This window comes from Eubalaena glacialis, chromosome 13, assembly GCF_028564815.1.
Source record: "Eubalaena glacialis isolate mEubGla1 chromosome 13, mEubGla1.1.hap2.+ XY, whole genome shotgun sequence".
NCBI lineage: Eukaryota > Metazoa > Chordata > Mammalia > Artiodactyla > Balaenidae > Eubalaena > Eubalaena glacialis.
In genome coordinates, this window is record NC_083728.1 from 58,144,013 (window position 1) to 58,171,489 (window position 27,477).

At 60.9% G+C, this 27,477-nt stretch overlaps 6 protein-coding genes across 13 annotated transcripts; 3 read left to right on the top strand and 3 right to left on the bottom strand.

The window, feature by feature from the left end:
* Positions 1–7,863: 7,863 nt before the first annotated feature.
* Positions 7,864–8,637, top strand: CLDN9 (claudin 9). The gene is made up of 2 exons (XM_061208706.1): positions 7,864–8,518; positions 8,613–8,637. Exon 1 carries the CDS (start codon positions 7,864–7,866, stop codon positions 8,515–8,517), a length of 654 nt encoding a protein of 217 aa, XP_061064689.1. The 3' UTR covers position 8,518; positions 8,613–8,637.
* A 598-nt stretch (positions 8,638–9,235) lies between these two features.
* On the bottom strand, positions 9,236–12,885 carry CLDN6 (claudin 6). Its single transcript, XM_061208191.1, has 3 exons — positions 12,711–12,885; positions 12,275–12,602; positions 9,236–10,543 (listed from the first exon to the last, which is right to left on the bottom strand). Exon 3 carries the CDS (start codon positions 10,515–10,517, stop codon positions 9,852–9,854), a length of 666 nt encoding a protein of 221 aa, XP_061064174.1. The 5' UTR covers positions 10,518–10,543; positions 12,275–12,602; positions 12,711–12,885; the 3' UTR covers positions 9,236–9,851.
* Positions 12,886–12,996: 111 nt separating this feature from the next.
* On the top strand, positions 12,997–15,050 carry TNFRSF12A (TNF receptor superfamily member 12A). 2 transcript variants are annotated; one of them, XM_061210316.1, is made up of 4 exons: positions 12,997–13,136; positions 13,890–14,016; positions 14,217–14,351; positions 14,437–15,050. In XM_061210316.1, the coding sequence occupies exons 1-4, from the start codon at positions 13,043–13,045 to the stop codon at positions 14,642–14,644; spliced, it is 564 nt and encodes a 187-aa protein (XP_061066299.1). In that variant the 5' UTR covers positions 12,997–13,042; the 3' UTR covers positions 14,645–15,050. The 2 variants fall into 2 exon arrangements, with proteins under 2 accessions (XP_061066299.1, XP_061066300.1); XM_061210317.1 differs by having other exon boundaries at positions 13,890–13,994; positions 14,437–14,595.
* A 242-nt stretch (positions 15,051–15,292) lies between these two features.
* Positions 15,293–16,965, bottom strand: HCFC1R1 (host cell factor C1 regulator 1). Of its 3 annotated transcripts, XM_061210318.1 has the most exons (4): positions 16,513–16,965; positions 16,147–16,203; positions 15,905–16,033; positions 15,293–15,661 (listed from the first exon to the last, which is right to left on the bottom strand). In XM_061210318.1, exons 1-4 carry the CDS (start codon positions 16,605–16,607, stop codon positions 15,526–15,528), a joined length of 417 nt encoding a protein of 138 aa, XP_061066301.1. In that variant the 5' UTR covers positions 16,608–16,965; the 3' UTR covers positions 15,293–15,525. The 3 variants fall into 3 exon arrangements, with proteins under 3 accessions (XP_061066301.1, XP_061066302.1, XP_061066303.1); XM_061210319.1 differs by lacking the exon at positions 16,147–16,203; XM_061210320.1 differs by lacking the exon at positions 16,513–16,965 and having other exon boundaries at positions 16,135–16,202.
* On the top strand, positions 16,703–19,731 carry THOC6 (THO complex subunit 6). Of its 2 annotated transcripts, XM_061210314.1 has the most exons (13): positions 16,703–17,048; positions 17,626–17,741; positions 17,842–17,906; positions 17,998–18,101; positions 18,184–18,221; positions 18,305–18,353; positions 18,475–18,546; positions 18,647–18,749; positions 18,835–18,884; positions 18,971–19,033; positions 19,134–19,244; positions 19,330–19,464; positions 19,544–19,731. In XM_061210314.1, exons 1-13 carry the CDS (start codon positions 17,010–17,012, stop codon positions 19,622–19,624), a joined length of 1,026 nt encoding a protein of 341 aa, XP_061066297.1. In that variant the 5' UTR covers positions 16,703–17,009; the 3' UTR covers positions 19,625–19,731. The 2 variants fall into 2 exon arrangements, with proteins under 2 accessions (XP_061066297.1, XP_061066298.1); XM_061210315.1 differs by lacking the exon at positions 17,626–17,741 and having other exon boundaries at positions 16,704–17,048.
* Positions 19,732–19,747: 16 nt separating this feature from the next.
* Positions 19,748–27,401, bottom strand: BICDL2 (BICD family like cargo adaptor 2). Of its 4 annotated transcripts, none has more exons than XM_061210311.1 (11): positions 27,339–27,401; positions 26,069–26,174; positions 25,636–25,931; positions 23,147–23,362; positions 22,898–23,014; positions 22,658–22,804; positions 21,574–21,771; positions 21,308–21,457; positions 20,717–20,847; positions 20,345–20,465; positions 19,748–20,244 (listed from the first exon to the last, which is right to left on the bottom strand). In XM_061210311.1, the coding sequence occupies exons 2-11, from the start codon at positions 26,115–26,117 to the stop codon at positions 20,083–20,085; spliced, it is 1,587 nt and encodes a 528-aa protein (XP_061066294.1). In that variant the 5' UTR covers positions 26,118–26,174; positions 27,339–27,401; the 3' UTR covers positions 19,748–20,082. The 4 variants fall into 4 exon arrangements, with proteins under 4 accessions (XP_061066294.1, XP_061066293.1, XP_061066295.1 ...); XM_061210310.1 differs by having other exon boundaries at positions 25,636–25,949; XM_061210312.1 differs by lacking the exon at positions 26,069–26,174 and having other exon boundaries at positions 25,636–25,949; positions 27,339–27,380.
* Positions 27,402–27,477: the final 76 nt, after the last annotated feature.

Consider the following 27,477-nt stretch of genomic DNA (forward strand, 5'->3'; position numbering starts at 1 on the left):
TAATATTGTTTTGTTTTTTTAAAATTTATTTATTTTATTTTTGGCCGCGGTGGGTATTCATTGTTGCATCCGGGCTTTCTCTAGTTGCCGCGAGCGGGGGCTACTCTTTGTTGCGGTGCGCGGCGTCTCATTGTGGTGGCTTCTCTTGTTGCGGAGCAAGGGGTCTAGGCGCGCCGGCTTCAGTAGTTGTGGGTAGTTGTGGCTTGCGTGCTCTAGAGCACAGGCTCAGTAGTTGTGGCGCCCGGGCTTAGTTGCTCCGCGACATGTGGGATCTTCCTGGGCCTGGGCTCTAACCCGTGTCCCCTATATGCGCAAGCGGATTCTTAATTACTGTGCCACCAGGGAAGCCCTCTAATATGTTTTAATAAAGGTTTCTATATTCCAATTTTAAATAGATTGACCATTTCTCATTCTTTCCTGATTGTCACCCGTCTGTGTTGTTTACAACCGTTCTTAACAATGTTAACGCAAATGCTGCACGTCAAGCTTTGCTTTTGAATTGATATCGTTTCATCTTTTCTGTAAGATCATTCATTGGGAATTTGCGTAGATCTTGACCTACACCAGGAGCATCACTCCGGAATCCCTAAGGGCAAACCCCCCAAAAAAAGAGATCCATACACTCTCCTCATTGGCTGTCGTAGGGAGGGCGGGCGGAGCTGTAGAAGGGGCTGCGCGGCTAAGTGGACCCTCAGGCCAGTTGGGGGCGCCCACTGCACACGCAGCGCCTGGCCTCAGGGATGGTGAGGGGTGGAGCGCTGCGACACCTCGGAATACTATGATTGGCTGGAACTGAGGGAGGGGCGGGAATAAGATCTTGACAGAGAGCGCTGCTGCCTCTGATTGGCTGCCAGTGACAACTCGTGCCAGCCGGCGGGAGAAATGCACAGGTCGCCGGCGCATTGGCCTTTGATTGGCTGGAGCGCGGTGGCGCTCGGCTCCGATTGGCTGGGCCTCTCGCAGCGCGGCGCGTGGCCACCTGCTGGAGAAACAAGGCCTCCGCGGGCTGTGCGCGCGGGGTCCTGGCGCGGTGGTGGTGGCCAAGCTGGCGGCCCGGCTTCCTCGCTCCCGCTCGCATCCGCGGCTGGCCCGCGCCCGCGTCCACTCGCGGTTAGGCCGGGCCCGTGCGTCTCTATTCCTGACCCCACCGCCTGCTCCGTCCCTGCCGCACCCACCGCCTGCTCCGTCCCTGCCGCACCCGCCGCTGCCCGGACTGCCGCCCGGCCTGAGCCCCGCGCCGCCGCCGCCGCCTCCCTCGGCGCTCGCCCTGGCCGAGCTGCCGCTGCTGCCCGCGCTCCCGCTGCGTCCCGAGCCGCTGGCGCCCTGGGGCCCCGGCGCCCACGTGGCGCTGCCCGACCTGCCGCCGGAGGCCTGGGCTTCCGCGCCGCCCGCCGCCGCGCTCGCCCTGCAGGACCTGCCGCGCCTCCCCGCGCCCGCGCCGCCGCCCGCGCACCTGCCGTTGCCGCCGCTGCCCGAGACCGCGGTCGCCGCCACGCCCGGGCCCGTGGGCGCGCGCGGCCGCCCGCCACTCAACGCCGAGCCGCCCCCGCAGCCGCTGCCGCCGCTACCCGCGCGGCCCTCGCCTTTCAACCTGCCGGCGCCGCCTGCGCCGCGCGACCCCTGGCCGCTGCCCGCCTTCCCCCCGCCGCTGCCACTGCCGCCCCCGCCTCCGCACTTTTTCCTGTCGCCGCCGTGCTGAAGGCCCGGCCCTCCCCGCCCCGGAGGGGCTGCGGGAGGGTGAGTTGGCAGCCCTGCCTGGATTCAGGGGCTATGGCCCTCGCCGCCTTCCCCGCCGGCAGGTTCAGAGGGCGTGGGTCGGAGCCCGGCTTGGGGAAGAGGGAGGGCGTGTCGGGAGCAGCCCAGCTTTGGGGGAGGAAGGAGCAAGTCTGAAAATAAGGTCATTTGAAGATTGGGGCCATTTCTTCCATTTTTCCTACTGTCCTACAGAAAGCCTCTTGCCTGGTCATTTGAGAATGTAACTAATTCCTGGTACTGATAAACTGGCTGGTGATCTGGGTAGGTGGGGCTGGGGAGCCCACAGCACGCGGCTTGAGGAAATGAAAACAAAATTTAAAAATACTTTTACTAGAGTACGCAAAATGTCTCATTTTTCTTTGTACAGTAAAGGGTTTGGATGCCATCGCTAAGGTCTTCCTCTGCTGAAGTTTGTATGGCTTCTTGGAAACTCAGAACCTGCCTTCCAAGTCTTAAGAAGTCACACTTTCAGCTGAAATAGATTCTGGGGTCCCTTGGGCCTGGGCGCACGGGGAGAACAGTGGTGTTGATGGACAGTCGATACTGGGCCTTGGAACAGGAGTGTCACAAGCAAGGGCTCTGAAGTCATCCCCAAGGAACAGGAAAGCTCCCAGGGTGAGTCATGAGAGGAAGCCCCTGTTCTCTCCCCCCATCTTTACCACCTCCCTTCACCACCCCCCACCCCCCTTTCTCCCCAGCATGTACAATGCAGAATAAAGTTCCCTTTGTTACTTAGGTGGCTTGGACTCAAGTAACCAGGCAGACGTCCTATCTCAATGGGCTCTTCTACAGCAGCTCAAGAGTGGTATCAGGAAGCCAAATTGACCTTGGGGGACCTCTGAGAGCCTGGGACCCGCCAGCAAGAAAGGCAGTGTATGAGTTTCCTGAGACTGCTGTAGCAAATCACCACAAACTGGGTGGCTTAAAACAGAAATTTAGTCTCTCTTGGTTCTGGAAGCCACAAGTCCAAAATCAAGGTGTCCCAGGGCCATACTCCCTCCCAAGGCTCTAGGGGAGGATCCTTCCTTGACTCTTGCAGCTTCTGGTGGCTCCAGGTGTTCTTGGTTTGTGGCTGCATCACTCCAATCTCTGCCTCCATCTTCATATAACCTTCTCCTTTGTAGCTGTGTCTCACATCTCCTTCTTGTTTTTCTCTTATGACACCTGTCATTGGATGTAGGGCCCACCCTTAGTCCAGAATGCTCTCATCTTGAGATCCTTAAGTACACATGCAAAGACCCTTTTTTCAAATAAGGCCACGCTGAGACGTTCCAGGGTTTGGGACTGGACATAGTGTTGGGGGCCACCATCCAATCCATACAGGCAGTGTGCTCTCCCTTGTGGGGCTGGCCCACCTGCCACGCTGTCTTTCAGCTTCCCTAAAGCATGTGTTAGGCCCTACCCCTTGCTGAACCTGAGCCTTGGGTGCCCTTGGAGTACTCGCACAGGATCCAAAGGCGCTAGTGCCTTGATAAAGCTCTCACTGGCACAGGAAAAAAAGTAGACTGACTTTCCCCTTTGCTGAATTGTGGCCGAGTTCGCATTCCTGCCGGCTTGCTGCTTCCTCTATGCTCTTTATGTCCTCTAGCCCTCCCCCCTCTGAGCTGAGAATCAGACAGTAAACAAGAAGGACAAGAGTGAATGTGGGCTCCTAAAGAAGACAGCACTCTCAGAGCTTCAGATGGCTAACTGCTGCTGGTTGTAAGCTGACAATTACGACTAATAATAAAGTTGTTACCCAGTCAGTGGAGTCGGCCCCAGTTTACAAGTGAAACTGCCATTGTGCTCTTGATGAAATACTCCTGTCCCAAGTTAATACCTACAATAATACCTAAGGTGTGCAGGGCACTTGCGGCCCAGCCAGTGCCTTTGGCAACCCTGGAGGTAAGCAGGGCAGGCTTCTCCCTCTGGTTTATAGCCAGGAGACACCCGAGATTAGGCAGTCGTGACTTGCCCAGCAAGGTCCTGGGGTGGGTTGACACCACGTCTGACCCCCGAGTTCACTGATCTGCGCGCTGCGAGTGGAGAACACTCTTTGCTTTCTGAGACGGGGACATGGACACGGTGAAAGTGAACCCAGGTGGAGGGTGGCTTCCCGTGTAATCAGATCCAGATACTGTTCTGTGCAGAGACTTCCCCGTGACGCCTCGAGGAGTGGGAGGAGGAGGGGATGGCTGGCTCTGGAGGAAAGGACAGGATGCAGGGAGGATGGCTTGAGGGAGGCTCAACATGGTGGGGGGGGGGGTGGCCTGGCTGGGCTGCGGGCTGCACTGCCTTCGGGGAAAGAGGCACCAGGAGGCCCAGCTTACCCTCAGGAAGCTCAGCCAGCGGTGCTGGGCAAGGAGCCCGAGGCTTTGAAGTCAGTCTGGGGTTGCATCAGGCTTGTCCTGTTTCCCACGTGTTCTCTTGGCCAAGTTCCTTAGCTCTCTGAGCTTGCTCCCTTGTCTGTAAAATGGGGGCATGAGTCCGTGAGAATTATTATGGGATGTCAGTGTTTCCTCTGCTCCTTTTGGTTCAGGAGGCAGGGGCTTTCTACCTGCAACTTCGGGGCCTCAGGTGCCTCCCCAGGGAAACGGGCGATGCAGCCTTTGGGGTTGTTGTGCAGCCCCCATAGCTACCTCCATACCCTTCCTGGCACCATGGTGGCCACAGTCAGTTCCCCTCTTTTGTCCTGTTCTCCTGTAAGGGGAGCGAGATGGACAATAGGATTGGAGTTAACCCCCTCTCACTTCACCTCCATCTAAGCTGAGCTCCAGTCTCTTCTGCCCACCTGAGCCTCCCACCCCTCCGCCCTCCCAGAGAGAACAAAGGTTAGTTTCAGTTCTGTCACTCCCTGAAGGGGTGAGGAGGGCAAGCCCCCCTCCACTTCCTTGGTTTCCTCCCTCAGTGGTACAGCGGGGAAGGTTCCCCTCCCCCACCTCTTTCCCAGGAGGCTGCGGATGAGGTGGGGCTTCCTGCGGACTCGGTAAAGTGTCATTGAGATGGTAACTACACAGTGGGGGTCCCGGCCTCTCCCTGTTGATAGCCTTCCAGCCCGAGTCCCAGGCCCAGCCTAGGCCCCAACTTTAACCCTTCGGTTCCCAGATCCAGCTGAATCCAGGTTGACCAGAGGACCTAAGAGAGGGCCTGGGGTCTCCCAGCCGTGGCCTAAGGAGGGCTGAGAGCTGAGGGTGGGCAGTACATTCCTGCCCAGGTGCCCTGGGACTCTGACCTCTGCTGCCCATCCCCCCCCCCCACACACACACAGTGTGCCTCTCCTAGTTCTCTGACAAATGTCCCCACTTTTACTCTCCATCTAGGCTGTGGAGGAGGCGCCTTATCAAGAGGGGGAAAAGTGGGAGACAGGTGGGAGGAAGCTGAAGCTGCCTGGCCCCCGGAGGCAGGTCCGGCTGGGATTGGTCTCTGGGGGCAGCGGTGAGAGGGGTGTCTTCTTCCTCTGAGCGCCCACCTCCCGTGTGGCAGTGCAGGGGTAGAGTGTAGACGTGTCGGGCCAAAGAGGAAATGGGATCTAAGAAGTTTAGGGTCCTCTTAGTGCCATCTCTGGGCACCACGTTTACCTGGTGTGTGTAGTGCCCACACCAGGCCCCATCACGACGTTGGGGGGAGGGGGTTGGAGCTGCCCGTGGAACTGGTGGGCCCTTAAAGCAAGGCCCAATTGCAGGCTGACCAACTGTCCCCGTCCCCCGCCACCCCCCTACACAGGACTCAGTGCTCAAACCAGGAATGTACCAGGCAAATCAGGATGAGTTGGTGACCTTATGCCCAAGGCAAGAGGCAGACTGTCTCCAGGCCTGGGGAGGGAAAAGGCCCTGGGCTGAGGCTGCCCAGGATGGGAGGCCTTTTGTGCGGGTCGGTGGGCCCTCCAGAGATCCGGGCTGGCTGCCGCTCCCTGACACCTGCCCAAACCTGTGTGACTGGATTCCTGATGACCCCAGAGGGAGCCCACTGAAGGCTTGCCTCTATTTGCCCTTCTTCTCAACCACCCCCCTACCCCCATGAAATCTGAGGCCTGGGGGCGTGAGGGGGCACTAGATGAGCTGGACAACCTGCCCAGGGTTGCCCCTGCCCATCACAGCCAGCAGGGAGCTCTGGCCGGTTCCCAGCCAGCTAGCATCAGCACCCTCCTCCCGTCTTCAGGCCGGGGCCGCCAGGTCGGCCCATACCAGTTGATCTCTGCCCCTCTCTGGGGAGGCACCCAGTGTGGAGAAAGCTCCAATCATTGGAGTCCACCTATCAGACCCACTGGCTGGCATTGGCCTCAGTTGCTCCATTTTAGGGGGAGGGGTTCTTGTGCTTTTCTGGGGCACCCACCCCTTTGCAAATCTGATGAAGATATAAACCTCTCTTCCAAAAAATTGCTAAAACCCATTCCCAGAAGCAATGCAGCCACTTGAAATTAGAATCCTTTATAAATGAAGCCCCACTGGGCAGGTGAGGAGGCACCTAGCACCCCACCCCTCCCTCAGGGTCGTAGAGTGGTGCAGTGACCAGGTGTGCATTGGGGGGCCTCCCACCCCTGCCCCCACAGGCCAGGTGAGCTCCAGCTTCCTCAGGAGGAGGGCGGGTGGAGAGGCTCTCCCCCCGGGGTCCTCCCCACCACCCTGGAGAGTGGAATTTTCATCAGCCCCCAACTCCCTTTTCACACAATAATCCTCAGTTCTTAGTACCCAGGGAGGGGCTTGAAGGAGCTCATGGCCCGCCCAAAATGAGGGGCTCCTGTTTGTGTGCTTCTCAAAGGGATCTTTGACCCAAGGAAGCTAAGGACCTTGACCTTCCATGAACTGGCCCCGGGTGGGGGGCAGGATTTGAGCCATGGTCTGTGTGACTTCCAGGCTGCCCCCACGAGGGGAGTCACAGGCTCTGAGGGGGTCTTCAGGAGGGGTGTCTTTCCTGAGGACTGTGGGGCAGGGCTCAGGGACGCCCTCCTCTGTGGTGTCCCACTCCCCGAGGAGCAGAGTTGGGTGCTGGGGCTGCACCCGCACGGAGGGCTCGTGCCCCTGCTACTCTCCCCCTTCCCCCTCCCCCACCTGCACAATGGGCTCTTTGTCCCCGGCCCCCAGACACCCTCAGCTCAGCCCCCAGTTTCAGCAGCAGGGGTGGGGATGGCGCACCTGAGCTGATGTAGAAGTGTGGGGGGGGTGGTTTTCTAGGCCATTGCCTGGGTGATGCCACCTGAGCTGAGCGCCAGGCACCTGTTGCTGGGGAACAGTCCGGGCGGGGCCCCTCCCTCGGGAGCCGCCAGCGCCACTGGGCTGAGACGGGAGACAGATCGGATTCCAGCGAGTCCCCGGTTGGTGGGCAGGTGGACAGGGGCGGGGTGTGTGATACTGGGGAAGCTGGTGCGTTTGCGTCACGGGGTGGGGGAGAGCAGAGACAGCGGGGGGTGGGGGACAGGAGGCTCCCCAAGATGCCCTCCCACTTCTGTCCTGAGCCAGTTCCTTTATTGCCCCCCATTCCTTCCTTCACAGCCGGTCCTCAGTCTCCCCATTCCTTTGTCCATGGGTTCCCATGGCATGGATGTTCTTTCTTCCCCTGTTCCATCCTGGTCATGACCCACCCCCGCACTGACCCTGAGGCCCGCATCCCACCCCCAGCCCCGCCTCCTCCCATCACTCTGGCTTCCCCAGTCTCGGCCTCTCTGCTCCTCCCCTGACTTGGCCTTAAAACCCCGCCTGCAACCGGGAGCCGGCAGAGTCCCCAGGTGGCACCGCCAGGTGAGCCGCTCAGCGTGAACCTGCACCAACTCTGGGGACACATCTCTCTTCAGCCTGAAGGTGGGTCGGGAGGGTCCGTGCAAGCTGGGTCAGACAGGCGGCGGTGGGACCTGACTGCAGGGTGGCAGGAGCAGCCGCTGGCATCTGAGGGGCGACGGGCCCCTCGAAGGGACACCAGCCGCTCAGCTGAGCAGGACTTGAGGTTGATTTGTATTTGTGGAGGTTCAGAGACACATCTGTGAGGGGCACGGAGCGAGGAGGTGCCTTGCCAGAGGCTCACAGATGTGAGGACTGTCTTGGTCAGAGGACGCTGACTTACGCTCCGCAGCATCGGACCCACTCCTGCAAATCAACCAGGCCTGCTACAGTTGGGAAGACCTAACTGAGGGGACAGATGGCTTCGACTGGTCTTGAACTCCTGGGCATGACCCTGGCTGTGCTGGGCTGGCTGGGGACCCTGGTGTCCTGCGCCCTGCCCCTGTGGAAGGTGACCGCCTTCATCGGCAACAGCATTGTGGTGGCCCAGGTGGTGTGGGAGGGGCTGTGGATGTCCTGCGTGGTGCAGAGCACCGGCCAGATGCAGTGCAAGGTGTACGACTCGCTGCTGGCGCTGCCCCAGGACCTGCAGGCTGCCCGAGCCCTCTGCGTTATCGCCCTCTTGCTGGCCCTGCTTGGCCTGCTGGTGGCCATCACGGGTGCACAGTGTACCACCTGCGTGGAGGATGAAGGCGCCAAGGCCCGCATTGTGCTCACCGCAGGGGTCATCCTCCTCCTCTCAGGCATCCTGGTGCTCATCCCTGTGTGCTGGACCGCCCACGCCATCATCCAGGACTTCTACAACCCCCTGGTGGCTGAGGCCCTCAAGCGGGAGCTGGGAGCCTCTCTCTACCTGGGCTGGGCGGCGTCTGCCCTGCTTATGTTGGGCGGGGGCCTCCTCTGCTGCACATGCCCCCCGCCCCAGATCGACCGGCCCCGGGGACCAAGGTTGGGCTACTCTATCCCCTCCCGCTCGGGTGCATCTGGGCTGGACAAGAGAGACTACGTGTGAGGTGAATGTCCATGGAAGCCTGCTGCTTAGAACCTTGACCTTGTGCTGGATGCCCTGCCCTAACCCTTGCCTTCTACTGTCAATCCCTCCCCCAGGTGAAACCCACTTTCCAGATGCTGGAGCCCAGCCCAGCTGCAGGGCTAGTCTCAGCGGGCCTGACTGAGTCTAGACCTTCCTCAGTGGGGTCCCCACCTCCATCCAGGCAGGGTGCCCTGGCCTGCCCCTGCTTCCCCCAATTTTCTCTCTTCTGCTCTCTTCTTCTTCAGGCTGGCCCTCCTCTTCCTCTGAGCCCTCCCCTGCCCCCAGAACCTGGGCCTCACCCAAAGGGCAGTAGCTCCTTATGCCTTCCCTGGCCTGGAGTTGGTCCCTTCTGACCTGGCCACTACCAGCATCCAGAGGCCCAGGACAGGTCTTCTGGGAGCAGCCACTCTTCTCCAGGCCTGGAGGCCCTGCCCATCATCTCCCCCCTCACCCCCACCTTTGAGTAGGGAATAAATAGACCATTTGTAACTCGGCTCCTTTGATCTGTGGTTGGGCCGGGAAGACCTGATGGCCTCTCCTGGGTTTGTCAGGCCAAGGCCTGCTCCAGGTCCTGCCCAGTGGGTAACCTCACTCAGGCCACGCAAGGCACGGGGGCAACACGGGAGGTGAGTGACCTGTGCCCACCTCCTCCTGCCAAGCTGGCACTCAGCAGACCCCCAGCAACACCAAAGGCAAGTAACCAAACAAAACGTGCTTTATTTAGTAAAAACTGGTGAGTGTGGGCAGGACATGGCAGAAGTGCACAGGGGCTGGGGATGGGAGGGTCAGGGGTCAGCACAGAGGGGACATGACTCAGGATGGAGGAGCCAGAGGTCAGAAGACTCGGAGGTGGGCGGGTCTTTGGTAACTTATCACCTGCTCCTCTAGAGGCTACATGTGGCTCAAAAGCCCCTGGGGTTTCCAGAGGCCTGACCAGCAAGGGAAGGCTTGTCCCTGCAGGCCTAGGGAGGCCCTACCCCCAACATCAGCAGGAACTCTCGAGGACAGGATGAAAGCACCTGGACAGCAAGCACCCTTCACATGGGGCCCAAAGCTCCAGGTTGGTCTCTAAGATGGGGGTGTCCAGGGTGGAGAAAGATCCAGAAACTCTGAAGCATCACCTCTTTGGCTCCATCATCCAAAGGTGAGGAACGCCAGTAGCAGAGCCCAGGTGGGTTATCAAATGGATTAACCACCGCCCCCCCCCCAATAAAAAGCAAAAACACCAAAGCTGTCGTGGATCACCATTGCCATGGCTCCAGGTCAGAGGGTTAGGCTCCACTATCAAGGGAGCCCCCGCTCCCCTTCCCAAATTAGACGTAATTCTTAGTGGGGTACTCAGAGGGACCCCGAGAGGCAGTATGCGGGGCTGATGCCGAGTATCGGGCCATATAATGGCTGGAGCCCCGGGACCCCCCAGAGGGGCAGGTGCAGCACAGTAGCCCCCCACCCAGCAACAAAAGGCCAGAAGCTGCCCAGCCCAGGTAGAGGGAGGCTCCCAGCTCCCGCTTTTGGGCCTCGGCCACCAGGGGGTTGTAGAAGTCCTGGATGATGGTGTGGGCCGTCCAGCACACGGGGATCAGGGTCAGGACTCCGGAGATGACAAAGATGATCCCAGAGATGAGCACCAGACGGGCCTTGGAGTCCTTGTCCTCCACACAGGTGGTGCACTTGGCCCCTGCGAGGTAGACCAGCAGGCCGAGCAGGACCACTAGGAGAGTGATGACACAGAGGGCTCGGGCAGCCTGCAGGTCCTGGGGCAGCGCCAGCAGCGAGTCGTACACCTTGCACTGCATCTGGCCGGTGCTCTGCACCACGCAAGACATCCACAGCCCCTCCCACACCAGCTGGGCCACCACAATGCTGTTGCCGATGAAGGCGGTCACCTTCCACAGGGGCAGGGCGCAGGACACCAGGGCATTCACCCAGCCAAGCAGCGTCAGGACGATCCCCAGGATCTGCAGACCAGTGGAGGCCATGGCGAGGTTGAGGTTGAGGAGCTGCACTGTGGGACAGAAGCAGAGTAACGTTAAGATCAGCTGGCCCAGCCCCTGGTTCCCAATGAATGCTAACCCCCATGCCACATGCCATGGCCACCACACAGGACACCAAGAGTATGAACCCTGGGAATCAGGACACCGTGCCCTGTAACATGAGCAAGGCATGCTCCCTGAGCCTCATTTTCTCATGGGCAAAATGAGCATTTAATGCTTTAGTATTTTTTTTCCCCCAGACAGGCACTGGTTTATAAGAGTGAAAAAGTAAGCAACCCAGTCCTAGTTGTTTTGAGTGCAAATGAAATATAAAGCCTATGCACATGCTTGCCCATGGCTTCAGCTACTTTGGGTACAAAGGGGCAAAAGGGATGAAACAACAGAATGCAGTTTTTTGGTGGTTTCCACAGGGTTAATGGGTGGTAGGTTTGCTCTAGCCGTGAGTTTCAGGCTTAAAACTTAGTTTTAACACCGAGAATAGAGATCCAAGTTTCCTCCCAGCACCCAACATAAATGTCCAAACTCTTCACCCCATCTTGGTTCTGTACCCCAAACAGGCGGTTGCCAGTTTGATCTTAAGATCTTGTGTACATGGTGGCCAGTCAGCCCTGGCCTTGCCTGCCACTGCCTGGCCCAAACCAACCCCACCCAGTCAGACCCTGGATGGGGCAGGAGAGATGGAGGGAAACCAAAACAAAAACAGCTCTCCCACCCCAAAGCACTTCCTTTCCCAAGGCCACCGGCTGCCTCCCTGGTTCCTGCCCTTCTGCCCTCCCCTAGGGGGGCCACAGAGCAGACCCCCAAGGTTGGTGACATTTTTTTGTGTATTCTTGCCCCAAATGCCATCCTCTCAGGACACAACTTCCCTAAAAGAAGTTACCACCCTTGGGGTCTGTCCAGTGAAACATCTCCTCTGGGGCAGCCCTGGCCCCCTCACATCCCACTTCGTGTTGGAGGTCGCCGCGGGGGATCCCTTCCGTTCAGGGTCCCGTTGTGGCTGTCCACTGCCCAAAGTTCCCGCGCACGGCTCGGACCTAAACTTATCACCGGCCCCACCAGGGGGGCCAGAGGGCAGACTCTCCACTCATTTGCACTCACCCATAACCCGGGCCGAACTCATGACCTGGGGGGAGATAGGACGCGGCGGGCCATACAGCGCTAATCCCAAGCCCAGTGTCAGCCCTCCAGGACTCTGGCCGGGTTAGGGCCGGGGCCATGCCAGACTAGGCACCCGGCACCTCTCCCTTACAAGAGTGTCCCTGCTCTCGACCCCTTCCCTTTCCACGCACTACAGGCTCGGCTCATTCGAGGGCGTCCCCGCCCGCTCTCGATCCCTATTTCCCCTCTGAGTCTGGCCCGAAGGAGGGTGTCCTCAGCCCCCCGGCCTGGAAGCCGCGCACCCTGGAGGGTTCTAATGGCGGCTCTAGCTGCAGGGTCCGCTCCCGCAGGTGAGGGGGAGGGGAGCCCCGCCCCAGAGGGAAGCGCAGGTGGGGGAGGGGCGCCTGGGTTTCGGTGCCTTTGTCCCCGGGCTGGGGGGAGGGGCGTTTAACCCATATGCCAAAGGACCCCATTAGGGCTTTGGTGCAGCCCCCCGCCCAGGGGCTCCTGGCCCTGGGTGACTGCCGCCCAATCAGTTCAGGTTCTTCACGCGCACTCCAACCCAACTACGCCACTCCCCCTGCCCCCCCATCTTCGAGGCACCTACCCCTCCCCCACGACACGCACACTTCCCCCAGGCTCACCTGCGAAGGAGTCCACAAAGATTCGGAGTAGCAGGCGGAGTGCTGGGACGGGGGTGGAGGCGGGGGTCTTAAAGAGGCAATGACGTCACCGGACCACCGCCCAGGGGAGGGGCAGAGACCCCAGTCCAGACCGCGGCGGACGCGCGAATCCCAACCTCGTCAGTGGGGGGCGCTCCAGCCTGGAGCCGCTGCTCCCCCATCTGGCCCGGGTGCAGGGCATCAGCTGGCTGAAGTCCGGCAGGCAGTGGGTCAAGGCGCAGGGTATGGAGCCGAACAGAGCTTGGGGCTCGACTCCGGAACTCACCTAACCTTCCCGAGCCTCATTTTACTGTGAAAAATGGAGACAACAAGCCCACATTTTACTATGTAACTATGTCCTAAGGTAGAAATTAAAGGGCACAGTATTATTATTTTTGTTGTATTGTTATTATCATACCCTCGGGGCCCTTAAGAAAGCAGCTTTCTCTGTGCTGGGTTGTTTCGTGTCAGATCCGTCCTCTCGCCCAACACGCACCTCCTGGGCTTCCGCACCGAGAAGGCAGGGCCAGATCTGCATCCCTTTGGCGTTCTGGCCGCTCCCACACAGAGACAGCGTTTGTTGAGCGAATGACTGAACTTAGAGGTCCGGGCGGGACCCGGCGTCTAGGGGTGGATCGCGGGGCGGGCAGAGGCTAGGGATCCGCCCCGGAAGGCGGGGGCGGGGCCGCTGCTGTCTGCCCCGGTACGCGGGTGGCCAGCGCAGACTGCAGCCGCCGCCCGACGAGCACCATGTCTCCCGGCCCGCTACGCCCGCTGCTGCGGCTCCTCGTGCTGGGGCTCGGGCTGGCGCTGCTGCGCGCCGCGGCCGGGGAGCGAGTGCCAGGTATGCCCGGCCCGCGCTGGGCGGGAGGGCGTGGGAGACGGGGGAATCCCAGGTCCGGGCTCGGGGAGCCGTCACTGGGGGCCTAGAGGAGGGGGCAGAACTGGGGGGACTAGGCGGACATGGGGATCCGGGGTCAGGTGGTCTCCAGACACCGCGCTCCCTGGCCAGGAGAGGTCCCATCTCGCTCCCAGCTTCATCCGTAGTCCGGGCCTCAGTTTCCCGCCTGTCCAACTTGGGGGGCGGGGGAGGCTTCGGTCCTGAGTCTGGACTCGGAAGTGGAGAGAGAAAAAAAGTTTGAGGGAGGGATGTCCCGTCCGGTAAGGTGGCACGCCCCCAGCCTGATCAATACCGGGTCTGCCCACCCCCCTTGACCGAAGAGTTGGGGGGGGTGTTGAGAGGCACGGAGGTCTGTGCCCCCCATACCATGTGGGGTGCCCCCTTCCATCCGGTGACTTCAGTGCCCAGCTATGCGGGGGGAGGGACCGGGGTCGGGCCCGGTGCCCAGGAATGAGTCACCCGCCGGCGGCGGCGGGGGGGCTGTTATGGGGACCTGACCCCCTCCCCCCAGCGTCCCGCACTACGCCCCCCTCTCCCCCGCGCTGCCGTGTCCCGGTCGGGCCGTGCGGTCACCTGTGAGGAATGTGGAGGGAGGGCGCCGGTGACTCACGTTATTCGAGCCGGCCGACCCTGACCTCAGCCCCCAAAATAGCCGTACCCCGCCCCCCCGCCTCTGACTCGCGGCCCCCTCCCCAGGCACCACCCCCTGCTCTCGCGGCAGCTCCTGGAGCGCGGACCTAGACAAGTGCATGGACTGCGCATCGTGCCCCACGCGACCGCACAGCGACTTCTGCCTGGGCTGTGAGTGGGGGCGGGGCCAGAGGCAAGCGGACCCCAGACTGGGGGAGAGGGTTGCTGGGTGGAGAGGGGAGCAGATCTGTGGAATTAATCGGGAGAGGCTGGAGTGAGGAAGGGACTCTGACTGCGGTAGGGACCACGGTGGAGGAAAGGCTTAAGGCTCCGATCTAGGGGGCGGGGCTGGTCCCTAGAGGGGCGAGGTCTGACTTGGAGTCCCGCCCCCAGGCGCTGCGGCCCCTCCAGCCTCCTTCAGGCTGCTGTGGCCTATCCTGGGGGGTGCCCTGAGCCTGGCCCTCGTTCTGGGGCTGCTTTCCGGATTCCTGGTCTGGAGACGGTGCCGCAGGAGAGAAAAGTTTACCAGTAAGTGTGCCCCCGCCCGCCCGACGGCCCCCCATCATTCCTCAACATCTCCCCCGCTCCTGATGCCCCTCTTCTTATCTTGCAGCCCCCATCGAGGAGACCGGCGGGGAGGGCTGTCCTGGCGTGGCGCTGATCCAGTGACAGTGAGCGCCCCCTGCCAGCAGGAGGCTGTGCCCACTCATCATTCATTCATTCATTCTGGAGCCAGCCCCAGCCTCCCAGACACAGCCAGTGCCAGGCTGCTCCAACCACAGGGGTGTGGAGGGATGGGGGACAGTGAATCACCTCTCTGAGGCCTGGGTCCAGGCTTCAGAAGGGCCTTCCAAGGTGTCTGACTGCCCTGACTCTGGCTCCAGAATAGAAAAGGAGACCCTGGCTGGCTCATGCCAGACAGCTGACACTACGGAACCACAGCATTTGCACAAGGGTCCCCCCACCCCCACTATGGCCTGGGGGCCAGGCTGACCTGAGGGACAGACACAACATCAGGACCCACCCACTCAGATGTACTGAAATTCCACCACGGGGTCTCAGCCTGGGGGGCTAGGGACCTGTTCCTAACACTAGGGGGCTGGCCCTCTAGCAGGGCTGGCCCTAAGACACTGCCCCTCCAACCCCCAAAAGGGGGGAGATATTTATTTTGGGAAGAAAGTTTGGAGGGGGAGAGAATTTATTAATAAAAGAATCTTTAACTTTAAATGGTTTGGAGAGTGGCATGATCCCAGCCTGACTTCCCAGAGCTGGAGGGAGGAGTGAGTCAGCCGCGGGGGTGGGGGTGAGGCTCTGACTCACACATTCTCAATGCCTGAGCCCAGCCTGCCAGGACCTGGCCGTGCCCTGACCGTTTTCCAGGGAAGATCTTGAGGAGAAACCCCAGCATCCAGCACCCCTGCCCTGCCCTCCCTTTCCCAAAGGCCCTGGGTTCCACACTGAAGCCTTCATTTGCTCAGCAATCTTTATTCAGTTCTCTGGGGAGGGGACGGCTCCCTTCCCATGCTCCTGCCCCTCCCACCCCAGGGCTCCGTGGGGCTCAGTGTCCTCTGTTGGGGGAAGGTCCTGGTGCCCAGAGGCCTGGTCTGGAGGAAAAGCAGGGCAGCTGGTCCCTTTGTGGGAGTGCTGGCCTCCCCTGTTGTGGGGAAGAAGGAAGGTGGGCAGGGGCACTGCCCCCCAGCACTCAGAGCTCCATTATGTCCCCAGATGGGGTTGCAGAGTAGTGGGGGGTGGGGGTGTCCCCCAGCCTCAGCAACCGGAGCGCCTCAGGGATCAGGTTCCCAGGGTAGCGCCAGAGAAGCAGCTCAGAGCAAGGGCTTCTGGAAGAGGAAATGACAGTCACGGCACAGGGCTGAGGCTGGCCTGGCAGAGCCACACCCCACCTGGTACAGGTCCCCAGGGGCTCCTGGACTGCTGGCACCTTCCAAGGAGCCAAGTAGGGAAACAACAGAGGTTGCCTAGAAGCTAAAAATAGCAAGATGAGGCAGAGCCTGGAGATTGGCTCTGAGGATTGGGTATGATCCTCCAGAAGGCCCAGCTAGTGGATTGTGGATGGTGCCTACCTGAGTGGGGGCAGAGCTGGGGGGAAAGCCATGGAGGGGCTGCAGTAAGGGTGGTCATTGTGCAGGCAAAGTCGAGAGAAGTGGGTGACCATGTTCTCCTCAGACAGGAACTGCTTGCGCAGGGGCTCCCTGGGGAGAGACGGGGAGGCAGGCAGGCTGGGATATTCAGAGGAGAGGTAGTCTGATAGGGACCTGAGGTGACAGAGGGCTTGTTGGGAGTTCCTCCCTACCCCCAAACTCACTGCTCCTCCTCCAGGCGACGCTTGGTGCTCATGGGCACAGCTCCTCGGAGAGGGGAGCTGGGAAGAAAAGAGAGCCAGGAGCACCCCACCCTCTTGTACCCATCCCCAGGATCTGCCCAACTAAGCCTGCAGCGTCAGCCAGGAGCCCCCAGCCCAACCCTGTCTCAGCTGATGCCTAAGTCACCCCCTCTCCCAGACCATCCAGAAACCTGCCTCGGAGTCTGTCCCCAGTCTGCAACCCTGTCTTAGCTCATGCCCAAGCCCTGCCGATAAACCACACCGCGTGTCATCCTGCAGACCAGCCCTGAGGGCCCAGCCAAAGCTCCTGGGCCCCTGGGCCAGGCCCCCCCAGGCCCCCCCACACACCTCGCGTCCAGGCCTCGGGACGCCCCTGAGACGGCCCGCGGGTCGCGCTGGGCCCGACCCTGGGGGCCTCGCTCCAGGGGTTGCTGCAGGATCATTGGGGTTCGGGGTCCTGCGAGCAGAGGGGTGGGATCCGGGCGACAGGGGCGGAGCCTCCGAGGGCGTGTCCAACGCGTGGGGCGTGGCTTTAGGCGCGCGCGCGGCCAGGTTCCACGCAGGCGCGGAAGACGGACGGCACGCGACTGGAAAGCGGGTCGGTTCAGCGGGGTAGGGGAGGGGACCTGGTGTAGTGGCGTTGAGGAGGGCGCCACTTAGTGTTGGGACCTTCTCGGTGGTCACCTCCGCTCCTGGGACTCGGGTTACGCGGCGGCCGCCTTCACGCCGGGCCGCCCAGCGGTGTTGGGTAGGTGACGTGCCGCGAAAGGGAGGCGCTCGCCAGCACTTCCGGTCTCGTGAGGCTTCGTCGCGCGCGGAGCACTCTGGGACTTTTATTTCTCGAGATGGAGCGAGCCATGCCGCAAGCGGTGCCTCTGGGTCAGGTGAGGGGGGCGCGATGCGCGGTGCCTTCTGGGGTTTGTAGTCCATGTCCGGCTCCGAAGGGGCCGGCAAGGAGTCGTGCCCCCAAGACCTGTTTTGCGTGGGCTGTTGGTGGGACTCGGATTCTGACCCGAGGGAGGGAGAATAACCCAGAAATACCTCAGGGGCCTAACATGGAAGTCAGGATACGGATTAGGAGTCAGTACGTTTTTCTGTATTGGAGTAATAGAGCCACTTTTTAAGCGGTTTCTCCGAGGCAGTCCTGTGCGAAGCTTTTTATATACAGTAGCTCATCCAATCGTGACAAAATCTCCCGTGAGCTCCTTTTGACAGTTGAGGAAACCTGGAGGAGAGGCTGAGTCCTTGGTCAAAAGTTGCCTCAACTCTCCCCTTTCTCACCTCCTTCTTTGAGCCACCCCTGGGACTATATGGACAGGTGCCTGCTTGGTGGGCTATAAAAAGGAGAACTGAGAAGTCAGTGCGGTGGGAGGCCGGACTGCAGCAGGGGAAGCAGGAAGGAGTGTGTGGATCAGGGGTCCCAGATGCCCCAGACAGCCTTCATCCAGCCTCTCTCCACAGATGGAAGTATTTCAGGCCCTGCAGCGGCTGCACATGATCATTTTCTCCCAGAATGTCTCACCCTGTGGGAAGTTCCTGGCAGCTGGCAACAATTACGGGCAGATAGCCATCTTTAGGTACCCTTGCCCCTGCTCCCCACCATCCATTAGCTCTGGCACTTGGTCCTCCTGGGGCTGATACCCCCTGCTTCTGACTCTCAGGCCCCTCTCTTTTCAGCTTGTCTGCTGCTTTGAGCTCTGAGGCCAAAGAGGAAAGTAAGAAGCCCATGGTGACCTTCCAAGGTGGGTGCAGTCATTGAGGCCAGCTTAGGGAACCCCTGGGTGGACGAGAGGAGCAGGACGGGGGTCACTCAGGTTCTGTACTTCCATTTAGCCCACGATGGACCCGTCTACAGCATGGTCTCCACTGATCGACATCTGCTCAGTGCTGGGGATGGGGAGGTGAAGGCCTGGCTTTGGGCAGAGATCCTTAAGAAGGTGAGTGTGGAGCTGGGGGAAGGGTGAGGTGCCCAGACCCAGAGAGAGCCTTTGAGGTCACCCAGTGTTTTCCTCCATGAAGGGCTGTAAGGAGCTGTGGCGTCGTCAGCCCCCATACAGGTGAGCCAGGCCCATGTGGGCAGAGGGCATGTGGGGGTGAAGGTACTGCCTCACAAGAGCTGACTCTGCTTTCCCTCCCCCAGGACCAGTCTGGAAGTACCTGAGATCAATGCTTTGCTTCTCGTCCCCAAGGTTTGAGCCCTTTTTAATCGGGGCTCTGCCCTGCCCTGTTTTGGGCCCAAATTTTAATCCTTCCCCTCTCCCTGTTCTGACTTGACATTCTCTTCTGACCCCATCCTGCCTTCTTCTGCAGGAGAATTCCCTCATCCTGGCGGGGGGAGACTGTCAGCTGCATACGATGGACCTTGAGACGGGTACCTTCACGGTGAGAGGGCTGTGGAACTGGAGTGGCAGGGGCCGGGTGGGGGAGCGGGGCAGCAGCATCCTTCCTGGATCTTGTCCTGACACTGCCCTTCTCCCTGCAGCGGGCCCTCTGGGGCCACACGGACTATATCCATTGCTTGGCACTGCGGGAGCGGAGCCCTGAGGTGCTGTCAGGTGGCGAGGATGGGGCCGTGCGGCTTTGGGGTAAGGGAATGTCTGATTGGAGGGAAAGATGGTGGTAAGGGAGGCTGGGGCAAGGAGGGTACCTTTTTTGGTTCTTCCCCTACAGACCTCCGCATGGCCAAGGAGGTCCAGACGATTGAGGTCTACAAGCACGAGGTGAGGGCACACCCCATGCTCTGTCCTTCTTCCTTCCTGGGCATCTCCTGTGTCTTCACCTCCTCCTCTATTCTCCTCCCTCCCAGGAGTGCTCGAGGCCCCACAATGGGCGCTGGATTGGATGTTTGGCAACTGACTCTGACTGGATGGTGAGCTGGGCAGAGTGCAGGATGGGGTGGCAGCTCCAAGCCCTGTCCAGCTGAGGGCCTGTGGTTCACGGCGGCTGGGGACCCCCACCTTTCTGCCCAGGTCTGTGGAGGTGGCCCAGCACTAACCCTCTGGCACCTTCGATCCTCCACACCCACCACCATCTTCCCCATGCGGGCACCACAGAAACACGTTACCTTCTACCAGGACCTGGTGAGGCCCTCTGTCTTGCTTCTGCCAGCCCTGCCCCGCTCCCCCTGCAGCCCTGAACCCTGAGACCCCTCCTTGTCTTCCACAGATTCTATCAGCTGGACAGGGTCGCTGTGTCAATCAGTGGCAGCTGAGCGGGGAGCTCAAGGCCCAGGTGCCTGGCTCCTCCCCAGGGCTGCTAAGCCTCAGCCTCAACCAGCAACCAGCAGCCCCTGAGTGCAAGGTGGGTTCAGCAAGGGGCAGTGGGGATCCTGGGAGGCCAGGGTGTGTGGACAGGTCAGTCACTCCCCTCTTGCCTCTAGGTCCTGACAGCCGCAGGTAACAGCTGCAGGGTGGATGTCTTTACCAATCTGGGCTACCGAGCTTTCTCCCTGTCCTTCTGACCTCCAGCAACACCCCCACCTCCATCTCAGGGGTTTGGAGTGGTTTGTTTTTTCTTTTTTTTATACTAATAAAATTTTGGGCTTTTTTTTTCATGTACTTTTTTCCCAAGAATGGAGGCCAAGTCGGTGCAATGATTTATATATTACTCTGTCTGATCTTGATACATAAATACCTACCCTCACCCCTGTCCTGGAGCATGCTGGGGGCCAGGGGGCCTAGGCCCTGAAAAGATAGACCTATATAGATTCGAAAAACAGCTCTGCCACACCTGCCCCTGCCACCCACCTGGGGTCCCTGGCCCCCAAAGCTGGCCCCTGCTCCCGGTGAGCCCTTGCCCAGCCTCTCGGGGTGGAGAGGGCACCAGCCGCCTTTGGCAGACAGTCGGGGCCCGTCGCTCCGTTGGCCAGAAGAGGAAAGTGAGCCAAAGAGGGCAGAGGTGGCCCCCTTGACCGGGCGCTCAGGTCCTTCGGAAGAGGTTGCTGAAGAAGCCGCCGGCGGGCCCAGGGCCCAGGCGCAGCGAGAAGCGCGGCGGGGCGCGGCTCGGGGCGGATCCAGCCGCACTCAGCTCTTTCTGGCGTTGTGATAGCAACTGCTGTGCGATGACCACCTGCATGTCGTCCTGCGGGCAGGGTGGCCGGGCCGGCGGGTCGGGTCAGCGTTCGGCCCCGCCCCTGCCGGCCCCGCCCCGCCCTGTTGGCCCCGCCGGCCCCGCCCCTCACCTGCCAGGCCTCCAGCTCTTGCGTCAGCGCCACCTTCTGGCGGATGGTGCGAAGCAGCTCCCGGGAGAGGGAGTCCCGCTCCAGAGAAACGCGGCTGAGCTCCAGGGACAGTTCCAGGGACCTGCAAGGGAGAGGGGCAGAGAGCAGGTCCGAGGGCGCTGGGGCCTCAGCGAACAGGGGTGGTTGGGGGCTCCTGGACCCAGGCGGGAGTGAGGCCGCTAATACCGAAACCAGGGAGGTTACAGGGCCCTTGCGGCGGAGTGGGGACAATTATAGCACTCGCGTGAGGGAATCCGAAACCCAGAAAGGCCAGAGTGTCCTGGGGGCCTGTAGCCCCCCCTGGGGCGGTGGTGGATGGTGGCAGATGCTCACTTGTTCACGGCCTCGTCCCGATCCGAGAGGGCGCCGCTTAAGACCTCCTCGGGATCCTCATGCGCCCGCAGTTCCTTCTGCCTTTGCAGCTCCTTCCGCAGGGACCGTAGCTCTTCCCCCTGCAGCGCCATCTGCGGACAGGGTAAGGTGCAGAAAGGCAGGTAGGCCCGAGTGTCCCAGCTCTGCTCTTCTAGGCAGCCTGGACTCCAGCTCGCCGCCCTCCCGCCCCCTCCCCCACCCCCATCCCCGCCTGCTCCACAAACAACCCAGACAGCTGTGGTTCTGTGCTGGAGATTAATCTTCTGAGCACCTAGAGGGGTGGGGTTGATCGGGGCTAGATGGGTGGTATAAGCCTGCAGGAAGGATGCATGGAGAAGCATTGGGAGGTGGGACTAAAGAGGCAGTGTAGTCCAGGAAGTCTTCCTGGAGGAGGTGACATACAGGCTGGCTCTTCAAACATGATTGCAAGTTTTGGGGGATGAAGGGCTATCCAGGTAGAGGGGAATTCGTGGGCAGAGGCTCCGAGATGTAGATGGGAAAGAGAAACTGACATTGAGAGGGGCTTTGCGTCCAGTACTATGCTTCCCCCACCTCATCCTGCAACCGGACCACTTCCGCCTCCTTCTCTTCCAGTATCTCCGCTGGGCTCAGGGATGCTCGCTTCCTGGGAGGCTCCAACCTCTCCTCCTGGGGCGAAGGCTGGTGGCTGGATGCCTCTTGGGTCTCCGGGGACAGAGTGGCCTGTTCACCAAAGAAGCTAGTCAGTGCAGTGTCGAACATCGTGGGAAAAAAAGGAGGGGCGGAGTCTGCAGCCCTCCTGGATGGTACGTGTGGGGGCTGGTGGGCCGAGAGCTCACCAGAGCATCTCCGCGTCTGTCCGCGTTCTGGTCTTGGTCCTTGTCGCTGTCGAGGCTATGGGCAAGCTCTAACTGCAGCGAGGCTCCCGAGATGTTGGCGTCCTGGAGGCGCGACTCCTCCTCCAGCTCCGAGACCCGCCGCTGCAGCCTCCGCAGCGCACTCAGTGCCTCCCCCGCCTCGGAGCGCGCGAGTTCCAGCTGCGACCGACCCACCACAGAGCGAAACAAGGGCGGTCAGCCAGGTGCTCCCGCCACCGGCATCCCGCGGCCGGCCCACAGAGGGCGCCGGCGCGCCGCAGAGAGTCAGGTAGCCCCGCGCGTCCACGCAGCCCGGCGCCGAAGTTGGCTCCCACTCCCGGATCGCTGGGCTGCCTTGGGCCGCGCAGTTCCCCTCGGCAGACACCAATTTCCTCCCCTATAAAGCAGGGCGCCGATGGGCACCCCGGCTTCAAAGTCTCCCATCACCCTCCCTCCAGTCCCACCCCACCAGGTCACCTCGAAAAGCCCCACCCCCTCCCCCGACCATACCGGTCTACCTTCTAACTCTCTCACTAATGCTATCATCCAGCATTGACTGATCCTTTCTTCTAAGCCGGGCAATGTGCTGAGTGTCTCACACCCTTACCACAGCCATGTACCATTACCATCCCATCTCACAGATGGGGAAACTGAGGCTGGTGTTCCGCAATAGTAGGAAGGGACACTGAAATAAGAACCCAGGTAATTTGACCCCAAAGTGCAAACTCCTGAGATCTCAAACATCAAGCCATACTGCCTCTTTTCATTTCCTTTCCTCCATTTTCACAGCTCAGACCTGGTCCAGGTCCCTATCATCTCTGCCCTGAGTTCTGGCCTCAGCCCCATCCCTGGCCACCCAGATGCCAGTCTCTGATGCATTGTAAGAGTACTGCCCCTGCTCAGTAGCTTATGGCTCCCACTTGCCCTTGTGCTAATGCCTGTGCTCTTCTGGCCCAGCTGTTAGGGCTCCCAGTGACCCAGCTCTGGTGTCTTCTCCCAGGAAGCCCTGAGGCAGTGGCCAAGGCCCCGGCTAGATGCACCCGCCCACCCCAACCCTACTAGTCACCTCCAGACTGTGCTCCCGCCTCTCCCGCCGTAGCAGCAGCAGCTCCTCATGGGTTGCCTGTAGCCTGCCCTGGCCCTTCTCCACCTCCTCACACAGACCTCGAATCTGGGCCTCCAGGTCCTGTCGGCGAGTCTGGAGCATCTGATTCTGGGGAAAGGCCTCAGAGCTGGAGTGGAAGGGCTAGGCCAGGCGCAGACAGCCCCCAGCCTTCCAGGCTCAATAGACCCAGCTGGCACTCACCTCCCCCTGCAGACACTCCAGCCGTGTCCTCAACTCTGCCCCAGCCAAGGCTTGAGCCTGGCACTGCCCCCGAAGGCCATCCAATTCTCTCTGAAGCTCCTGCTCAGTCTGGGAGGCCTGAGGGTGGGGCGAGGCAGTGGAGCCCTCAGCTGGCCCAAGCGGCAACACCAAGCCCAGTGCACCCACTCCCACCAGGACCCAGGTGTCTGCCCCTGCTTGCCCAGGGACCTGGGATCAGGGCCGTCCCACCTGGGCCAGCTGCTGGCTGAGCCGGAGGTTCTGTTCACTGAGTTCACTGAGGGCGCGCGCCCGCTCCCGTCTGCTGTCCTGCTGCTCGGAACGCTGCTCCCCAAGCTGGGCCCGAAGGGCCTCCACGTCCCCCTCCAGCTCCACAGTCCTGGCCTCCCACTCAGCTCCCCAGGCTGCCAGCCCTCGGCGGAGCTCATGGTTCTCCTGCTGCAGCCGCTGTGGGGGCCGGGACAGAGGGTAGAGAGAGGGAGAGGTGAGACTGGAGGGGACGCAGAGGAGACAGACAGAGACCCAAAGAGTCCAAGGGGGTCTGAGACAGGCCTGAAAACCAGAAACATGAGAGAGCTGGGGAGGAAGTGGGCGGAGGGCAAGACACAGCCTCAGACAGTAGAGGAGGAGGGGGAGCAATAGAGAGAAGCTTCCAGGAGGGGCTGACCCTGGGCCAGAGTTGGGCGGGGCTCCCTGATGCCCACTCACCTCTGGCTGCCACCAGGGCTTCTGGACCCGAGGGCGTAGGCACCATTTCTGGCGCCTGAGTCTGGCAGAATTGAAGCCTCACACACCTGCGTTCCAGGGGCTCTGGAGGTTCGGCCTCTGCCCAGCCTCTGCTTGGTCCCTCTCCCCCAGCTCCTCCTGGCCAGCTCCCTCTAATTAACCCTGGTCAGCCACACCCTGGCCCCAGGCCACTGCCTGCCCTCCCCAAACCTGTCTAACCAGCAGGGGGATGTTCCTGGCACACCCAGATGCCCAGCTTGTGGAGGCAGGCAAGTCAGGGGGCCAGCGTCTCCCCGCTCCCCGTCATAGACTCTCCATGCAGGAAGGTGAAGCTAACCACAGCTGCTACAATGATTAGCAGGCATTCCTGCCAGGGCCTGTGCTAGCACTTTACCTATATTATTTTATTTACTCCACGAGACTTAGACTCCTTAACATCCTCATTTTACAAATGAGGAAACTGGGCCTCAGAGAGTTTAAAAGCCTTGCCCAAGGACACACAGTGAGTTAGTGGAGCCGGGATTCTAACCCAGGCAGCCAAGCCCTTAACCAAATACTGTGGGGGCAACACAGCTCTAGGATGGAGCCCACAGGTTCGGGGTCCGATTGTCCTGGCCGGTGTCCTGCTCTGCTGCTGCTTTGTGGTCAGGCAAGTTCCCTAATATCTCCAAGTCCCATCCATTCATCCATCCATCCATCCATCCATCCAATATTTCCTGAGCTCACCCCGTTTTGGAGTCTTTGTCAGCAGTAAGTGAGACCACCAAGTTCCGTGCCTGAAGCAGCTTAGAGTCCAGAGGCAAATGGACACATGCTTGAACCAGGTAGTTTCAGAGGGGGGACATTAAGAGCTCTAAAGAAACCCTGGGAAGTGATGAAGAGGAGCGGGGTGGGGTGGGGGCTCTCAGGAGGAAGTCATGTCTGTTGACTCCTGCAGGGCAAGAAGGAAGAGGGCTACAGCAAGGGACAGCAAGTGCAAAGGCCCTGAGGCAATAAGCGTGGGTTGCTCAGGGAACTGAAAAAAGCCCCCCTCTGAGGAGGGACTGCGTGGCTGAGGTGACTGACTGAGATGACTGACGTCAAGGAGGTCACATGGGGAGGAGTTTTGGTTTCATTCTGAATGTGAGGGGGAGCCACTGAGAGATTCTGGGCAAGGACTGAAATGATCTGATTTGCAATTTTTGAGGATCCCTCTGGCTTCCCCATGGAGAAGGGGCTCAGGGGGCAAGAGTGGAAGCTGGGGACCAATGAGGAGGCAGCTGCAGTGTCTGGGGCAGATGATGGGGCTGCGGCCAGCTTGGAGAGACGATGAGAAGTGGGTAGACTCATAATCTAGTTTCGAAGAAGAATCAACAGGGCCTGCCAGTGTGGGAGGGAGAGGTCACAGAGATGTGCAGGCTCTGGTCCTGCCGCAGGAAGCTGGGGTGGGGACAGTAGGGGATGGGGTCATGGAATCCAGTGCCACTTATGTTGAAATGCCCATTAGGTGGCCAGATGGGGAGGGTGTGGGGCCGACGACATGGATACAGGAGTCAGTGGTGTCCAGGGTGTTTAGGGGACCAGATGTGACCCACAGGGTGAGAGTGTGGCTGACCACAGCCTGGGCAGAGGGAACTGTTCATATCTCCCAGAGCCGGGTGAGAATTGACCGAGATGATGCATGGAAAGTGCTTAGCCCAGAGCCAGGCAGGGAGAGAGCCCAGGATCTGTTGGCTGGGATCGTGCAATACTGCTGAGGAGACAGACCCAAGATTCAGAGAGGTCCAGCAGCTTCCCCAAGGTCACACAGCCAGGCAGGGATCTGAACCCAGGTCCTGTCTTGCCCTCAGAGCCCATGTTCTTAACCACTGGGCAACACTGCCAGGGAGGCTGGTCCCAGACCTGAACTGCTGTTCCAGAGGCATCCCCCTGCCTGGCTTTCCTCTCCCTGACCCCCTGCCTGGTCCCTCCCCTGTCCTCCATCCCCCCAGCCCTGCCCTCTGCTGTCAGCTCACTTCCTCATGCTCAGAGTGCTGGGCGCTCAGCATCTCCAGCTGCCGCTGCAGCTCCTCATTGCGCTCCAGAAGCATCTTGCCAAGCTCTGCGGCCAACAACAGGTCTTTCTCCTTCTGCTGCAGCTGCAGGGCCAGGTCCTCGGGCTCCTCAGGCCTTGGGCCCCCTCCCAGGAATGAGTCCCGCTGCTCCAGCACGAAGGGGAAGAAGCCCTCATTGCCGCTGGGGGAGGTGCCCCCGGAGAGCAGCCCGGATGGGAAGCTGGGCCCTTCTGGGGAGCTCATGGTGCCTGCAGTGTCTGTGGGGACAGGAAGGTCTGTGGGGAGAGGTAGCTGCATGACACTCTACACCGCAGCCCAAAGGGGTTCACTGCCCCGCCCCACCCCCCGCCCCCACCGCCACTGGCCAAGACGTGGCTCTCCTGCCGTTCTTCACCTGCCTTACTGGCCCTCTCGGTCCTGCAGCCAGGGCCTCCCTGGGCCATGAAGGGTTAATGATCTGTGTCTTGGCTGTCCAGCTCCGTTAATGTCCCCAGGGTAAACTGAGGCAGGGAGAAGCAGGAAAAGAGCTGTCCAGCCTTCTGCCTCTGGCAGATGTTTTCTGCTCCCAGGAAACCTTCTACCAGTGCTCCAGGACCACACGCCACCCCAGCGACAGTCCCCACCCCCCTCTTCCCAGGACCCAGCTGTTCTGGCTCCCAGCCTCTTACCAGCTGGGAAACTCTTACCAGAACCCAGGTTCTTGGGACTCAGGACTCTGCGATGAGTCCAGCCTCTTCTCCCAAGAATACAGGGCCTTGGGAACTTACGTGTCCTGAGCCCTTAGCCCCCAGAAATCCAGCACCCTCCCCTTCCAGAAGCCCAGGCCCAAGTTACCAGCCCCCCAGCCCTCCTGGCCCTTGTTTTCCTATTTTTTCAGGTCCCCATCCTTCTGAACTTAGGTGCCCGGACCCTCAGCCCACCCCTTCTGGATTGCTGGCCCCAGTCCCCCAGTTTCCAGGCCCTGAGCGAGCAAGCGGGCGGGCGGGCCGGCGGGCCGGCGAGGTAACAGGTTGTGCCGGCGCTGCCGCCCGCCCAGCCACTCCAGGTTTCTGTTTACTTCCCTCCTGCCTTTGGGGATGGGAGCCTGGTGGCACTCCCCTAGGGCCGCCAGGGCCCGCAGTTCAGGGGCTCCAGGGCTCAGGAGGGAGGGAACACACGGGGCTTTCCTGGCATATTACCCCTCTCCAGCACTCCTGAGGTTCCCCCACCCCCTACGCACGGGCACACATCTGTCCCTTCCCCTCCTCCCCTCGCCAGGTGTCCGACCCCAGGCCTACTCTCAGGACCCAGGCATCAGCTGCAGTCCCAGCCCAAATGCCCCCCGGCCAGACTGGGGGTCTCCCTGACGTGGCCTCTGCAGGCCCAACACTGCTCTGGGACTCAGGGGTATCCCTCCTCCTCAACCCTCCCGGCACCGAGCTACCAGTTATTAGCACCTCAGCCCAGGCGTCAGGGTCCCCAGCGCCTCGACCCCCAACCCTAGGCGTCGGAAGCCCAGCCACCGCCTTCCTGCCTTCTTTCCTGCCCGCGTCCCCCGTTTCCCGGCCCCGGGAGTCCGGCCCGGCCGCCCCTGCCCCGCCCCATCCCCCACTAGCCCACTCTCCCCGGCCCGGTCCGCCCGAAGCTCGAAGGTCCCCTGTCCTCGGCGCCCCTTAGGCTCTCACCCGACGACGCCGGGCTCCCTCCGAGGTACCCGCGGTCCCCAGTCCCCTCTTCCGGAGGCGGCGCCAGGTGAACTGCCCGCACAGGTGAGGGGGCGGTGCCACAGGCAAGGCTGGGGCGCCCCCTGGTGGCCGGAATGGC

Coding starts and splice junctions, on each gene's coding strand:
- CLDN9 (XM_061208706.1), top strand. CDS start 7,864: ATGGCTTCGACTGGTCTTGAACTCCTGGGCATGACCCTGGCTGTGCTG.
- CLDN6 (XM_061208191.1), bottom strand. CDS start 10,517: ATGGCCTCCACTGGTCTGCAGATCCTGGGGATCGTCCTGACGCTGCTT.
- TNFRSF12A (XM_061210316.1), top strand. CDS start 13,043: ATGTCTCCCGGCCCGCTACGCCCGCTGCTGCGGCTCCTCGTGCTGGGG. Junction 13,137..13,889: donor GGCCGGGGAGCGAGTGCCAG/GTATGCCCGGCC, acceptor CCCCCTCCCCAG/GCACCACCCCCTGCTCTCGC. Junction 14,352..14,436: donor CAGGAGAGAAAAGTTTACCA/GTAAGTGTGCCC, acceptor CTTATCTTGCAG/CCCCCATCGAGGAGACCGGC.
- HCFC1R1 (XM_061210318.1), bottom strand. CDS start 16,607: ATGATCCTGCAGCAACCCCTGGAGCGAGGCCCCCAGGGTCGGGCCCAG. Junction 16,204..16,512: donor TCCCGAGGCCTGGACGCGAG/GTGTGTGGGGGG, acceptor TTTTCTTCCCAG/CTCCCCTCTCCGAGGAGCTG. Junction 15,662..15,904: donor CCAGCTCTGCCCCCACTCAG/GTAGGCACCATC, acceptor TTCCTCTTCCAG/AAGCCCTTGCTCTGAGCTGC.
- THOC6 (XM_061210314.1), top strand. CDS start 17,010: ATGGAGCGAGCCATGCCGCAAGCGGTGCCTCTGGGTCAG. Junction 17,742..17,841: donor GGGCAGATAGCCATCTTTAG/GTACCCTTGCCC, acceptor CTCTCTTTTCAG/CTTGTCTGCTGCTTTGAGCT. Junction 18,102..18,183: donor GGGCAGAGATCCTTAAGAAG/GTGAGTGTGGAG, acceptor TCCTCCATGAAG/GGCTGTAAGGAGCTGTGGCG.
- BICDL2 (XM_061210310.1), bottom strand. CDS start 26,117: ATGGCCCAGGGAGGCCCTGGCTGCAGGACCGAGAGGGCCAGTAAGGCA. Junction 21,772..22,657: donor GGCGGGAGCACAGTCTGGAG/GTGACTAGTAGG, acceptor GGTCGGTCGCAG/CTGGAACTCGCGCGCTCCGA. Junction 20,245..20,344: donor AAGAGCTGGAGGCCTGGCAG/GTGAGGGGCGGG, acceptor CCCTGCCCGCAG/GACGACATGCAGGTGGTCAT.